Source organism: Stenella coeruleoalba, assembly GCF_951394435.1.
Source record: "Stenella coeruleoalba genome assembly, chromosome: 2".
Lineage (NCBI taxonomy): Eukaryota > Metazoa > Chordata > Mammalia > Artiodactyla > Delphinidae > Stenella > Stenella coeruleoalba.
Window position 1 is genome coordinate 27065077 of NC_137147.1, and position 16047 is coordinate 27081123.

General features: G+C 41.5%; 1 protein-coding gene across 4 annotated transcripts in view; it reads left to right on the forward strand.

Annotated features, from left to right (window-relative positions):
- Positions 1–5891: 5891 nt before the first annotated feature.
- Positions 5892–16047, forward strand: part of NEK9 (NIMA related kinase 9) — a 40355-nt gene continuing 30199 nt past the window's right edge. The window contains exons 1-6 of one of the 4 annotated variants that reach the window (XM_079914701.1): positions 5892–6030; positions 9638–9815; positions 11525–11580; positions 12130–12200; positions 13856–13961; positions 15904–16035. In XM_079914701.1, the coding sequence (XP_079770827.1) occupies positions 9773–9815; positions 11525–11580; positions 12130–12200; positions 13856–13961; positions 15904–16035 (408 nt within the window). In that variant the 5' untranslated portion in view covers positions 5892–6030; positions 9638–9772. Of the gene's footprint in view, positions 6031–6860; positions 7208–9637; positions 9816–11524; positions 11581–12129; positions 12201–13855; positions 13962–15903; positions 16036–16047 lie in introns of those variants that run through there. The other 3 variants (XM_079914699.1, XM_079914702.1, XM_079914700.1) reach the window with 3 other exon arrangements.

A 16047-nucleotide genomic window follows, 5' to 3' on the forward strand; every position in this document is an offset into this window, starting at 1 on the left:
TCCTCAGTATTAAAGTATGGCAAATTATATGTGACGAATTAGAGAAAAAATGTTTATAATTTACTCCAGATGGTTAAAGTTTATGTGAGCTAGTAAAAGTTTATTATACTTTATATATAAATGTATAAACTGTATATAATATGTATATTAAAGTAATAATAATTATACATGTTCAGAAAGACCAAATAGGGTTCTGTAAGCCAGGAATTCTCTGTAGCTTCTCTGTTTTAGAAACTGCTACTGGAATTATTCCTACAGAGGGTCTTCTCCCTTTCCCTCCATTCTTTAGAATACCCCTCCCAATTTAGAACCCCCCCAGGACTTGCTTTTTTGACCCATCACATCTATGCAAAACCCCACTCCAGCAGGTAAAGGCCATTTTCTCCGTTCCTTTTACTTGCAGTTGAATCTTTTCCATAAAGCTTCTTTTTTAAAAAAATTTTTTTTGTTGTTGTAGTTTTGGTTTTTTGGGGTTTTTTTGTTTTGTTTTGTTTTTTTGTCTTTTTTGCGATACGCGGGCCTCTCACTGTTGTGGCCTCTCCTGTTGCGGAGCACAGGCTCCGGACACGCAGGCTCAACAGCCATGGCTCACGGGCCCAGCTGCTCCACGGCATGTGGGATCCTCCCGGACCGGGACACGAACCCATGTCCCTGCATCGGCAAGCAGACTCTCAACCACTGCGCCACCAGGGAAGCCCTTTTTTTAAATTTTTAATTTAATTTTTATTTTTGGCTGCGTTGGGTCTTCGTTGCTGCGCGCGGGCTTTCTCTAGTTGTGGCAAGAGGGAGCTACTCTTGGTTGCTTTGCGCGGGCTTCTCATTGTGGTGGCTTCTCTTGTTGCGGAGCACAGGCTCTAGGCACGTGGGCTTCAGTAGTTGTGGCACACAGGCTCAGTAGTTGTGGCTTGCGGGCTCTAGAGCGCAGGCTCAGTAGTTGTGGCACACAGGCTTAGTTGCTCCGTGGCATGTGGGATCTTCCCGGACCAGGGCTCGAACCCGTGTGCCCTGCATTGGCAGGCAGGTTCTTAACCACTGCGCCACCAGGGAAGCCCCATAAAGATTCTTTTTAAGAGTCAACCTGAAGTGCTTTACACATTGACTAGCTGGCCTCTTATTTACCCTCTACCTCCATTCTCCCAAAAAACAGTTAATAAATTATGTCAGTGAATGTGTAGTTTATAAAGTAGTGGTTCCCAATGTTTAAGTGTAAATACTTTAAAATCAAAAATGTCTTCTTACTGATATTTTATAGAACATAAATAATGAATTCAGCAAAATGTGTAAGTGAATTTAAATTTAATTGTCTCAACAGTATATATGTTGAATAGCTGTACATGTTCTGCAAATTATTAGCTATTCAGTCTGCTACAATGATATCTCATATAGCATGAGCCCCACGAATAATATGAATTTTTCTAGTACCACATTTAAAAAGTAAAAAAAAAAGTTGAAATTGATTTTATTTTTTAAATAATTTTTATTGGCGTATAGTTGATTTACAATGTTGTGTTTTTCTGCTGTACAACAAAGTGAATCAGTTATACCCATACATATATCCATTCTTTTTTAGCTTCTATTCCCATATAGGTCATTACAGAGTATTGAGTAGAGTTCCCTGTGCTACACAGTAGGTTCTCATTAGTTATATATTGATATTTTATATATAGTAGTGCATGCATGTCAATCCCAATCTCCCAATTTATCCCTTTCCCCCTTGGTAACCATAAGTTTGTTTTCTACATCTGTGACTCTGTTTCCGTTGTGTAAATAAGTTCATTTGTACCTTTTTTTTTTTTTTTAGATTCCACATATAAGCAATATCATATGATATTTATCTTTCTCTGACTTACTTCACTCAGTATGACAATTTCAGGACTTCCCTGGTGGTCCAGTGGGTAAGACTCTGTGCTCCCAATGCAGGGGGCCTGGGTTCAATCCCTGGCAGGGAACTAGATCCCACATACATGCTGCAACTAAGAGTCCACATGCTGCAACTAAGAAGCCTGCATGCCGCAACTAAGACCTGGCACGCATGCATGCATGCATAAATAAATAAATATTTTTTAAAAGTACGACAATCTCTAGGTACATCCATGTCACTGCAAATGGCATTATTTCGTTCTTTTTGATGGCTGAGTAATATTCCATTGTATATATGTACCACATCTTCATCCATTTATCTGTTAATGGACATTTAGGTTGCTTCCATGTCCTGGTTATTGTAAATATTGTGAAATTAATTTTAACAATACATTAAGTCTAATATATCCAAAATAGAATGTCAACATAAAATTCAATATAAAAATGTAAAAATGACTGAGATATCTAACATTCTTTGTTCCATATAAAGTCTGGTGTGCATTTTACGGCTACAACACGTCTTACTTCAGACTAGCCACAATTCAAGCGCTCAGTAGTTTCGTGTAGCTAGTGGCTACCACATTGGACAGTGAAACTATAGACTTTGCTAAGTACTTTGGTAGTTTCTTTAATATTACCAGTAACTCTATGGCCCCTGGGAATCATCCATTCACAAGTGAGAACTTCTGCTGTATAGCATCCTAACTATTCACTTGTTAAAATATAAAATGGAAATACTGTTTTTTACCAGAAGCACTTTGAAATCAGTTATACCTTTAAAATGGTGGGTATTTCTGGACTTAAGAATATTCCAAAGTCAGATATTTAGTTTCATTTTTATCTAGTACAATGAAGTGCTGAACTTGAGTTTCTGTTTTGTATTCTCTAAGATGGAACAGGATAATTGCTAAGCTTTTTATCTATGCGTTATTAACTAGAACATAATATCAGGCTAACCAAGTTATAGAAAACTGTCTAGTTCCATATTGCAAAGATGCCAGAAAAGTGAATTTTTAAGCTTTGGCTGAAAGCTACTCAGCTCCTCTGAATGAAAGTCAGCACATCTAGCTATAAGTAATTGTTTTTTCCATTCAACTCAAAAATCACTTATTGATCATCTATTCTATTTAATGTACTGAACTAAACTCTGGAGTAGACCCAGATAAATAAGAAGCAATACCTATCCTCACTCAAAGTGCCTTCTAATTAATAGGAGGAGGTAGATGGAATGTCCTCTCTCCAGCATGATCTCCGTACTTTCTTTAGCCACCACTGACTTAACATTTTGGATATTCCTCCAGGAAGCCTTCACTAACCCAGCTAGTTTGGCTTGGAAGGGTGCCCCTCCTAAATACCTTTCTAGAAGATTGTACTTTCCTTTTAATAGCACTTATATACGGTTGTAATTGCCTGTTTATTTGTCTGTTATATGGATTGTAAGCTCCAGGAAGAGTAGGAACCATGTTTATTTTGTTCTCTTGTAACCCAGCACCTGACACAAGTTGGTACTCAGTGTTTGTTGGATGAATGAATTGAAAGTTTAAAACTATCTGTACAATCTAAGAACCCCGGAATGAAACCAACAAAAAATTTAACAGGGGTTATCAGTCAGTCAGTCTTGCATTTTGGTTTAAAAACTGTTACATATGTATGAAATAATAACGACCTGATATTCTTTCAACAAATAATTTTTAGGCCTATAATATCAAGCACTTTTCTAGGCACTGATGATACATAGTTGTGAACAAGAGGGCAAAATCCAGGCTCTCATGGAGCTTATATTCCAATGAATGGTGATAATCAATAAAGTAAACAAGCAAGACATCAATTTTATAGATAAACATTGTGAAGAAAATAAGGGGTGATGTGATCTGGTGGGAGAGCTGTGTTACTTTGCATCACATTGGCTGTGAAAAAGAGAGGTTTGGTTAAATACAAGCACAGCGTAAGTAGATCATCATGAAGTCTGGTACAATAATAGAAAAAATGGATCCAGATCAAGGAAGACAGAAGTCCCTTGTACCCTCCTATTCAGACCCAGTGTGGAAGGTTATGCAGAGTGTAGCATATCATACTTTAAAAGGAACATTGATGGGGCTTCCCTGGTGGCGCAGTGGTTGAGAGTCTGCCTGCAGATGCAGGGGACACGGGTTCGTGCCCTGGTCCGGGAAGATCCCACATGCCGTGGAGTGGCTGGGCCCGTGAGCCATGGCCACTGAGCCTGCGCATCCGGAGCCTGTGCTCCGCAACAGGAGAGGCCACAACAGTGAGAGGCCCGCGTACCAAAAAAAAAAAAAAAAAAAAAGGAACATTGATGAATTCTAGAAAGGTCAGAGGAATGTGAGCTCATTAGCTCTCATACCCTTCACCCCATTCTACCAATTCTCTTCCTCCTGTATTTGCTGTCACTACCTAAAAACAAACCTAGATGTGAGTCTCCTGGACTCAGATTTGCCTCACCAACCATATCCTAACTGAGCACAAAGTTCTAAATGTTCCTCAGATGGATTTCTTAAATCTGGGTCCCTTTTCCACTCACAGTGATAGTACCTCAGCGCTTGTCTCCCAGCCTCCAGTCTTTGTCTTCCATATTGTCATCAGAGTTCTTTGTAAAGTATAGCTTTGGTCTATGTAAGGTGATCATATTGGTTTTTGTCTGTGCTGGGCACATGAGCAAAAGAAGACTTACTAATTATGCGGGGGGGGGGGGTATAAATAGGGACATCACATCCCCCAGCAAATCAGGACATATAGTCACACAAATCATATACTCCCCTGCTTAAAAATCTCCAATATTTTCCATTGCCCACAGGAAAAGCCAAATTCTCTAAATAAACATTTGAGGCCTTGTCTTCTGCTTCTACCCCACATATGCCATGGCCTCCAGCCACATTGCCTTCTCTTAGCCCTCAAACATCCTGCTCTCTGAAAGACATCTGGAGCCATGTTGCTGGCTTTGACTCCCAGCTCCCCTCACTACCTATGTAACACAGAGCAGGTTACTTAAACCTTCTCTCTCAGTTCCTTTTGTAGAATGGGAATACTATGAGGATTAAACGGGATTATACATAGAAAGAAAACCTTTAATTTTTTAAAAATATTTATTTATTTAGGCTGGGTCCGGGTCTTAGTTGCAGCACGTGGGATCTTTGTTGCAGCGTGTTTTAGTTGTGGCATGCCGGATCTTTTTTAGTGGCAGCACGTGGGCTTCTCAGTTGCAGCCTGCATGTGGCATCTAGTTCCCCCACCAGGGGTTGAACCCAAGCCCCCTACATTGCGAGTGGGGTGTCTTACCCACTGGACCACCAGGGAAGTCCCAAGAAAACCTTTAGCATAGTGCCAGGAATATAACAATAAATGTTAGTTGTTATCTCTGTAAGACATATTCCCACAATTTTACGATTAAAAAGTAACCTTGGGGCTTCCCTGGTGGCGCAGTGGTTGAGAGTCCACCTGGCGATGCAGGGGACACGGGTTCGTGCCCCGGGCCGGGAAGATCCCACATGCCGCGGAGCGGCTAGGCCCATGAGCCATGGATGCTGAGCCTGCGCGTCTGGAGCCTGTGCTCCGCAACGGGTGAGGCCACAACAGTGAGAGGCCCGCGTACCGCAAAAAAAAAAAAAAAGTAACCTTGGAGGGCCTCCCTGGTGGCGCAGTGGTTGAGAGTCCGCCTGACGATGCAGGGGACTAGGGTTCGTGCCCCGGTCCGCGAGGATCCCACATGCAGCGGAGCGGCTGGGCCCGTGAACCATGGCCGCTGAGCCTGCGCTTCCGGAGAGGCCGCAACAGTGAGAGGCCCGCGTACTGTAAAAAAAAAAAAAAAAAAAAAAAAAAAGGAACCTTGGAGATGTAAAGTTGCCCAAGGTCACATAACTGATGGAACATGTTTTTTCACTGCACTGCAATTTTTTTAGTGACTTTAGGGCGGGGAGCACCCTTTGCAGATTCCCCACCTCCAGATACAGTATCTGGCAGTGCGCAAAGAATGTTGCACGAGGTCAGTTGGTCAAAGATTTGGAAAGACACGTAGAAGGAGAATGTGAAATCTGGAGAGTGTCAGGAGATTTGACTTAAAATATTCTTGAAGTTATGTGGAAGATGGAGGGACCCAGCGTAGTCCTGGGTAGGTCTGGAAGAAACAACTGGGCACACTGACTGAGATGACAGGAGGTAAGTATTTCCGCTGGGGGGGAAAAAGGTATAAATTGAGGGGGAAAGGTATAAATTGCTTACTAAACAAAGAGCGCTGTGCGATGTTGGAAGGGACTGTTTCCCCAGTCACTGCCCTTGAGATAGGCCTGGCGCCCATGTGAGACTGGATGACCTCTGGACATCGAGACTGTCTGAGCCTAGAGTCTGTCATACAGAGTGAAGTCAGAAAGAGAAAAACAAATACCGTATGCTAATGCATATATATGGAATCTAAAAAAAAAAAAAAATGGTACTGATGAAACTAGTGGCAGGGCAGGAATAAAGACGTAGACATAGAGAATGGACTTGAGGACGTAGGAGGAGGGTAAGTAGCATGGACATATATACGCAACCAAATGTAAAATAGCTAGCTAGTGGTAAGCAGCTGCATAGCACAGGGAGATCAGCTGGGTGCTTTGCGACGATCTAGAGGGGTGGGATAGAGAGAGTGGGAGGGAGGATCAAGAGGGGACATGGGGATGTATGTGGCTGATTCACTTTGTTGTGCGACAGAGGCTAGCGCAGTATTGTGAAGCAGTTACACTCCAATAAAGATCTATTTTTAAAAAAAACTGTCTGGGGACCTGGCCAGCAATCAGGGGAGGGGTCTGCAGACCCGTCGATGACGCCCTTGCCCCCGCCAGAGCCACTGGACTCCACGCGGTCTCCACCAGGCGCCGCCCGAGGCCTCGACTTCCCGGACCGCCTGGAGGAAATGCAGCCTCGCCGCTAGGCTAAACGAGCGACCAGAGAAAGCGGAGGAAACCCCGCCGGGCCGGAAGCACCCAGAACTGCTTCCGGGTCAAGGGGGAAGGACCCACCATGGAGCTTCGTTGGGTGGCGGGGTGGCTGGGCTGACGGGGCCGCGGGCTGGCGTCTGAAGCGGGAGAGGCGCAGCGCCGCCCGGGACACGCAGGCGGCTCCCGCGGCCGCCGCCATGTCGGTGCTGGGCGAATACGAGCGACACTGCGATTCCCTCAACTCGGACTTTGGGAGCGAGTCCGGGGGTGGCGGGGACTCGGGCCCAGGGCCCAGCGCTGGTCCGGGGCCCCGAGCCGGCGGCGGCGCGGCGGAGCAGGAGGAGCTGCACTACATCCCCATCCGCATCCTGGGCCGCGGCGCCTTCGGGGAGGCCACGCTGTACCGCCGCACCGAGGTAGCGGCCCCCGGCTCCGGCCGCCCCCGCCCCGCCTGCGCGGCCCTGCTCTCCCTGCTCGTCGTCCTCGCTTAGTGTTAGGGCCCCGCAGGGTATCTGTCTCGGGGTCTTCATCACTCCTTCAACTCTCCTGCACTAGGAGTTCGTTAGAGCACTGGTTTTACTGACTGGTCGTTTTTGTTTAAATCAGGCAACTGAACAAGTCATTGAACCTTCTCTGAGCCTTAGTTTCCCCATCTGTAAATTGGAGTTAGTGATAGCTACGTACCTTAAACGTAGTATTTACTTTTTAAGGTTATTTTGTGAATCGAACAAAGGTACTTTGCAAACTGTAAATTAAAGTAGTTTATGAATGTGAGGTATTGTCAAAACTTCCTTCCTATTGTGCTGTACAGCTCTCCAAGGTCGAGGTGGAGAGGAGGGGATAGCTTCAAAATTCCTACATCCGTGGCAGCTCCTCTGCCTTTGCCGTATCTTTATGTTCAGATATGAACACGCAGTTGGAGATTTTTCTTGAAGATCATGGGGAAGATTGTAGCGTGTTAGTTTCTTCAGTGATTATCCAGCAGCGTTTATGCGTGGGAAATACTTTTTTATTTTTGGTATATTCTAAGCCATTAGTTCTTAACCTTGGGAGGGACAGGACTCCTTTGAGAATCTAATGTAAACATACCCTCCCCCCAGTCCACTACTGCACACATACAAATCCTTTGAAGAGATTTGTGGATTACTGACCCTCAAGTTCAGAATGTATACTGATTAAAACCCTATACTGAGGAGTCTACTTGCAAAAACTAATCATAAACAGGGTTTGATCACTAAAGTCTTAAAACTCTAGTTTTAGAATAGGTAAGCATCCATGAGAACTTGCTGGGGTTGCTGAAGGCGATTGATCTATCAGTGATCTATCTGTCTGCAGTTCTGGTGTGTGTTCCAAGGTACTTTTAAGGCTAAAAGATGGAGGAGGAGAGAGGTGGTTGCAAGATTAATGTATAAGGTTAGAGTTACTGTTGGTATTCTGTTTTCTTATTTGTACTCAAAATATGAGAATGAGGAGATGAGCTTTGGCATTCCTATTTTATAGTTAAAGAAACTAAGATAGTATATTTTAAGGACTTGCCCACTTAAATTAGAAGCAAATCCTGGGCTAGAATGGAGTTTCACATCTCCTTGTCCATGCCTTTCCATTATTATCATGTTGAACTTGATTACCAAGGTTGTTTTAAGTTTGATTGCACTTTCCCTAAAATTGCACAGTATTATCCATAACACCAAATGTTTATTACATCTGTGAATTTACAAGGGTTTATTTAGAAGCAGCCCTTTCTCTCAAGAAGCGTATATTTCATTGGGAAGACATGTTAGTCTTGTTAGTAACAAATAGCGTTTAAGTTGTATGTGTACATAAGGGGAAAAGAATGGACAAATATTTTAGTGTATGAGCTCTGAAAGTTAAGGAAATGCACAGTGGGAGGTTCATTGATCTTCCCTCAAAGTTTCAAAGGCCTAACGAAGCCATTCTAAAGGATAGGGAGGGTTATTTAGGTGGGGATGCTCCTGGGCTGGGGAGCAGTATCTGTAAGGAATTAGAGATGTTATAAAACGGAGTGAATATTGGGAGCCACAGGTAAGTCTTCATGAAAAGAGGAAAACATGATAACATAAAAGTGACAGTAGAAAGAGAGCTGCAGAATGGGACAGGGTGAGGAAAGTGAACTCAGAGCCCTTAGACCTGGCTTATTCTTATCCAGAAAGGATAAATGAAAATCACTAGAGAGAAATCTAAATTTATAAAATTAGAGGCAATTTTAACATTTCTATTTTACAAGAAACTGTGGTCAGCCATAGGTAACCATTTTCCAGTTCTCTACTTCTCCAATACAATCCTCATCATGACTAGCAGTCTTTCATAATGTCCCTCAATAGAATCTTTGAGACCTACCCATCCCATATTTTTTACCTGGAATTGACATCATGTAAATTAAGTGTAGAAACAATGTAACAGAATCTTTTTTTTTTTTTTTTTTTTTTTTTTTGCGGTACGCGGGCCTCTCACTGTTGTGGCCTCCCTTGCTGCGGAGCACAGGCTCTGGACGCACAGGCTCAGCGGCCATGGCCCACGGGCACAGCCGCTCCGCGGCATGTGGGATCTTCCCGGACCAGGGCACGAACCCGTGTCCCCTGCGTCAGCAGGCGGACTCTCAACCACTGCGCCACCAGGGAAGCCCTGTAACAGCATCTTAATGCTTTCCCAGGCCTGCAGTAAATTATGATGCTTGGTTGTATGCAGAACCTTTAAAGTCTGTTCATGTTTAAAGGAAAAAAAGGAGTCAGTCTAGGAAGTTTTCTTTCTAGGCTTACAGATCCGGGTGTGGATTCATTCTCTGCCAGGCGCGAGGAAAGCATGATAGCTGTATTACTGTGTTACAGGATGACTCATTGGTCGTGTGGAAGGAAGTTGATTTGACCCGACTGTCTGAGAAGGAACGTCGTGATGCCTTGAATGAGATTGTTATTCTGGCGCTGCTGCAGCATGACAACATTATTGCCTACTACAATCACTTCATGGACAACACCACCCTGCTGATTGAGCTGGAATATTGTAATGGTAAGGTAGAATTCAGTGGGACTTCCTCCAGTGAGACATTCCTGTGCTTATACTTACCTTAAGGGGGAGAGAAAAAGAAGATACACATACAAAGAGTAAGAACTTTAAATGGATTTCTAGAGTTTAAGAGAAATAGTTCAGGCCCTGGAGAGTTTTGAAATGATCTACAAAATGAGGGGAGGGATTTTTACCCTGCATACTCAGATTCTCCTTTGTGATGATAATTCCATCTTCAAATTACTTGTTCAGTTGAATTTTACATTCATTTTTCAAGGTTTTTTCCTTATGAAATGACATTAGTCAAGCATTAGAGACATAGCATGGTTTGACACTTGATATAATATATAATGAAATGGCTTGATATATAATGAAATCTTATAGGTAATATTTATTTATATTGACTTCAACTAAAGCCATCCTATTGAAAAGTGGTCCAAAGATCATAGCTGACTGAAAATGAAAATGATTTCTTTGAACACTTTTGCTTGTAAAATAGCAGTATAGCCTGTTTGTTAAGAAAATAGACCCTGAGCCCATATCCTAAGCTTCACTACTTTTTAGCTCTGTATCTTGCATTAGCAACTTAACCTCTCTGTGCCCCAGCCTCCTTATCTTAAGTGAGCTTGATGATAAGCAATAGTTACCTCCTAGGGTTGTTGTATGAAATGAATATGTAAAGCTCCTAGCATAGTACTTGATATGTAGCAAATTTTTGATAAATACTGTACAAGCTATTATCCTTATTACGTAAGAGAACCCCCAAAGCCCTTTCTTGAGCTGCATGCTAAAGAGGTCCCAGCATGTTCTTCACTTAAATCTCTTAAGAGAAAGCTCCTAGACTTCTAACTTTCTTACTAGATTCTTGTGTACCATGATTGTTCCTGTGTTCAACCCTAAATGTATGAGATTATATTAGAAATTTTTGAAGTAGCAGAAGCCTCAAGTAGCTAACTTCCTTTGTGGTTAGGAGGAACTAGAATGAATGGTGTATTTATTGAAACTCTGAGTTTAAATTGCAAGGGGAAAAAAGTTGTGAAACTTAACCAGGACTACAGTGTAAGTTACAGCTGCAGGTAGGAAATAAAATGAACCATCATCATTTGCAGTCTGTATTACTTGATAATGAAAGGGAGAAGCAAATTCAGACTTACTCTGCAGGAAGGAGTTAGTAAAGGGAGTAATGATTGGAAACAATCTAGAGTCTCCCCTAAATTTTGGGAAACTTTTTCAGCGTGAAGTGGAAAGAAAAAGAAGTTGATGATATACACCTGTATATACAAAACATCACATCACAGCTGTAACCCAAATGTTCTAATAGTCACACTGAGAGAGTTGTTACCAAAATATTGCAGATTCCTTTAAAAGCAGTTTCGGAAAAGAAAATCATCTGATTTTGAAGACTTTCAAAGTAATTTTATAAATTAGGGCACTATAGAAAGTGTCTTTACTCTCATCTTTTCTAAAAATGCTGTACTTCCCATTTTCATATTGAGTCTCTTCTGTTAGGGAGGGGAATCTCTGAAGAATATTTCAGATATAGTCCTTGACAGATAGGAAGAGTTTTGTAGCCATGTACCCAAGAGCTGAGAAGGAAGAAGGGGTATCTTTTAAGAGGAAGCGGAATCCTTCACTTACTGTGCCACCTGTTAAAACCCTAGGAGCGTTGATCTCTATTAAGCAATTCAAACCTGTTTCTTGTTTTATTGCAGGAGGGAACCTGTATGACAAAATCCTTCGTCAGAAGGACAAGTTGTTTGAGGAAGAGGTAATTCATATTTCTGTGGAAGGAAGCTAGAATTGTAATGTTGTGATTCTTGCATTCTAGTTCTGTATTTACTCTTACAACAATGAAGAGTGTTTTTTTTCCTTTTATTCAGACTCCTTCCAGGCTCTGATTGATATTCATGAGAAAGGAAACCTCTAACAAGGAAGCTGACTATAGCTGCTTCCTAAATGGTTTACCTCCACATCATGATTCTCTATGAGCTTTCTTTCCTGGTTCTGTTACTGCATACTGGTATGCCCAGTTTTCTATACCTTTGCATTCTTCCTGGATTTCTTTCCACAAGTCTGCTTCATCATACTATATAACAATATTGGAACTATTTTATAATGATCTGCTTTTTTTTTTTTTTTTAAACCCCTACCACTTTTCTTTGCCTACTCAACCTACAAGCAAGAAATGTCAAGTCATGTTGAATCATAACCTCTGGTTGCAGCTTCCTTTGTTTTGTGTGTTCGAGTGTGTGTGTTTATTTATATGGTTTTTTTTGGTTTGTTTCCAGTCCAAGTATAATTTATTTTTTCTCTGCAGATGGTGGTATGGTACCTATTTCAGATTGTTTCAGCAGTGAGCTGTATCCATAAAGCTGGAATCCTTCATAGGTAATGAGTGAAAGAATGTGGGATGTATTCCTTTCCACCAGTACAACCCTCACCTTGGGTACCTCCCATCAGCACTATTATTTTCTTGATTAAGCAGTCAAGGCTTTTCCGTTGATATAATTTAGGAAGGAAACAGTGAGTAATGAGGGGCGTTATCTTCACTTCCTAAAGTTAAACTGTGATCTAGGAAGAATCTCCTCAGTAGCTAAGTACTGCTCAGTCATCTCTTTAAGAAGTATTTTAGAGGTGAGTTCATTAATTCATCAGTAAAGCCTAGAAAGCCACAATAAAAGTGGTATTAGATTGGTTGGAACTCATAGTAAATGTTTTCTCTGAGCAATAAAATGGGCAATTGTTTTTAATTTTATAATTAAGTCTTTTAATTTAAGTAAAAAGGGCTTCCCTGGTGGCTCAGCAGTTAAGAATCCGCCTGCCAATGCTGGGGACACGGGTTCAAACCATGGTCTGGGAAGATCCCACATGCCACGGAGCAACTAAGCCCGTGTGCCACAACTACTGAGCCTGCGCTCTAGAGCCCGTGAGCCACAACTGCTGAGCCCACGTGCCACAGCTACTGAAACCCACGCGCCTAGAGCCCGTGCTTCGCAACAAGAGAAGCCACCGCAGTGAGAAGCCCGCATACCACAACGAAGAGTAGCCCCCGCTCACCACAACTAGAGAAAGCTCGCGTGCAGCAACAAAGACACAACACAGCCAAAAATAAATAAATAAATAAATAAATAAATGATTTAAGTAAAAAGCTTATTCACTTTGTACAATTAATTATGCAGTTTTACCATAGCTTTGGCCAGGGGAAACAGCTTTCTATTCACTTTTAGCTATAGGAGAAAACCATTATAAGAGCATTTCCACGTCATTATACCCTCCTTAAGTGAGTCATGGACCATTGTTAGAGATTAATGTTAATACACTAGCATTTCCCTTTTTATTGATTTGTCCATTCAGTTACCATATATTTCTTGATAGCTGTCGAGTGGCTACAGTTGTGTATTGTTACTTTCTTTTCGACAATTACAAAGAATATTGTTCTGTTTTTTTCACATCTTTCAGTAAAGGAAGCCAGAGTATGAACTAGACACAGTTTATTTGTGTTACTTATGGTCAATTCATCTTTAGAAAGATAGTGATTTTATTTAGGTGATCTGCGTAGCCTAATCATTTTGCTGCTGGAATGTGCTGTCTCTTCTGTTCTGTCTCTTCTGTTCTCTTGCCTTAACAAATTTGAAACTTTGGCACCAACCAAGTGTTAAAATTGCCTTGATAATCACTTATTTCAAGGCACAAGGGTTAATTGAAGAGGCAGTACACCTTATAGGAATTATGATTACCTAGGGCACCATTTTTTTTTTTTTTGGTCTGACCCTCTCAACTTTTCCTAACGACTTCAGTGTTCTGGGGGACATGCCTGTGCTGCAAAACCACGGAGGATGAAGTTAATTCTCTGCCTCCACTCCCCCAAGTCCCCTTCTCAGTGTTAAAATGTATGAGAAAGTGATGACCACTCTTTGGGATCCCGTAACAACCTGAGCAGTGGTAACACACTCTTTTTATTTTGTAATAATTTGGGGCGGGAAGGGGGATGAGATAAAATAGTTGAGTATATGGGTTTAATATATAGCATCTTTTTTTTTCAGAGATATAAAGACATTAAATATTTTTCTGACCAAAGCAAACCTGATAAAACTTGGAGATTATGGCCTAGCAAAGAAACTTAATTCTGAGTATTCCATGGCTGAGACGGTAAGTATGTGTTATCCTTGACTTGGTTGGTTTTGTTTTGTTTTTTGGTGGCGCTATGCAGCATGTGGGATCTTAAGCAAAGTCCTAACCACTGGACCACCAGGGAATTCCTCCCAACGTAGTTTTTTTCTTTTCCTTTCCTGCACTGTGAGATATAACTGTACCCCTAAATTTTGCACACTTTTCTCAATATTTTTACAAGTTCTCCATACTTCTAAAGCAAGTCTTCAGGAGTCTTTTTCCTGGACCCACTAACAGTCATTTACATGCTCAGGTGTTTTTTCAAGAGCCATTGTCCACATAACAGCTCTGACATCATTGGCCTTTCCAACACTGACTAGAGACTTTTCTAAAAGCAATAAAATACTTTACCATTTTTTCCAGCCTAGGATCTTTAGTAGATTTCACTTTATCTCTCATTTAATGTTTGTTCTTAGGGTGTTAGACATCTCTGTGTTTCCTTTGAGTTTTTTCTGGTTCAGAAACCCTATATTACAAATAAAGGCTGATGCCCAAAGAACAATCGCATCTTTTTTTTTTTTTTTTTTTTAATATTTGCAAACCTAGAATTTTATTATTGTTGCCTTGAGCGATGCTGCCATTGCTGGTGCTGCTACTAGTACTTGTCACTCTTCTTTTTGCGGTATGCGGGCCTCTCACTGTTGTGGCCTCTCCTGTTGCGGAGCACAGGCTCCGGACGCGCAGGCTGAGTGGCCATGGCCCACGGGCACAGCCGCTCCGCGGCACGTGGGATCCTCCCGGACCGGGGCACGAACCCATGTACCCTGCATCGGCAGGCGGACTCTCAACCACTGCGCCACCAGGGAAGCCCCAATCTCATCTTTAATATGATACACAGTCTGAACCGCAGAGCTCCCTTCTCACCTGATCCTATGAAAGACCATTTGTAAAGAGTAGACATAAGCTGATCTTTAAAGACGGTAATCTGATCCTTTTAGGACTTATAAAACCCAATTTTTACTCTTCTAGTTTCACAATGCTTTGTCTTTAAAAGAACTTGAAAATGTAAACTAATAAAATTAATTTTGTCCTGATGATTATTTTTGATAATGTTGAGATGTGCCTACAAGCAATCTAGAAATATCCAAGGATACTGATAGCCAAGGTTGGGAGTCGGCTTCAGGGACTCAGTTTGCTTGTATGACGGTGCCGTATTGAGTTTCTGAGGAAGTAGTCATGTTGTTGCATGGGTTTTTCTCATCAAGAGTAATCCGATAAAACCAAGATTTAACTTTTTTAACCCAGTTAAATGCAAAGAAGGAACGATATGTAAGCCATCTGAAAAACTGCTTTGCCTTGCTGATGAAAGATGGCTGTCAGTTTTATTAGAATTTCCAGGGTACTCATTGTCTCTCATCTTGGGAGAGGCATGACCTCCATTCAGGGCATTTTTTTTCCTTCCAACACATTCTTGAACTCAGAAGGTCTTTTTAAATTTGGAAGAAATTCACTAGCTGTGTTAGTATTACAAATGTTAAATTGAGTCATTTACAAAGTTTCACTACTATGCGTTTCAGTTAGAACTTTTAACCTGTTTATTCAATTACCATCTCTTCACTACCAGTTTTTTTTTTCCATTAGTGAACTTTTACCAAGTATGCTTTTTATAAAGTCTGTGAAGTCTTAAGTGGGTCTTGAATGCCTAAATCCTCTGTGATCCAGGAATCACAGAGCTTTTCTGTCTCCCAAATTACCATAGGTCTTTACCACGGAGATTGTCCCTTTATAATTGGCCCAAGAGATCAGATATGAATAAGATTTCTCTTCATAGTGGCATCATCTCATAAAAACCATTTTGGGATATGCTGATGAATGTTTTGTAATTGTTATCACTAGTTCTAGGAAATTTAATTTAGTTGTTGAAATATTAATATAGTTACCTCAGAAAAGAAGTTATTCTTTGATTGCTTTCTTTGTTCAGCTTGTGGGAACTCCATATTACATGTCTCCAGAGCTCTGCCAAGGAGTTAAATACAATTTCAAGTCTGATATCTGGGCAGTGGGCTGTGTCATTTTTGAACTGCTTACGCTAAAGAGAACGTTTGATGCTACAGTAAGTTGATGT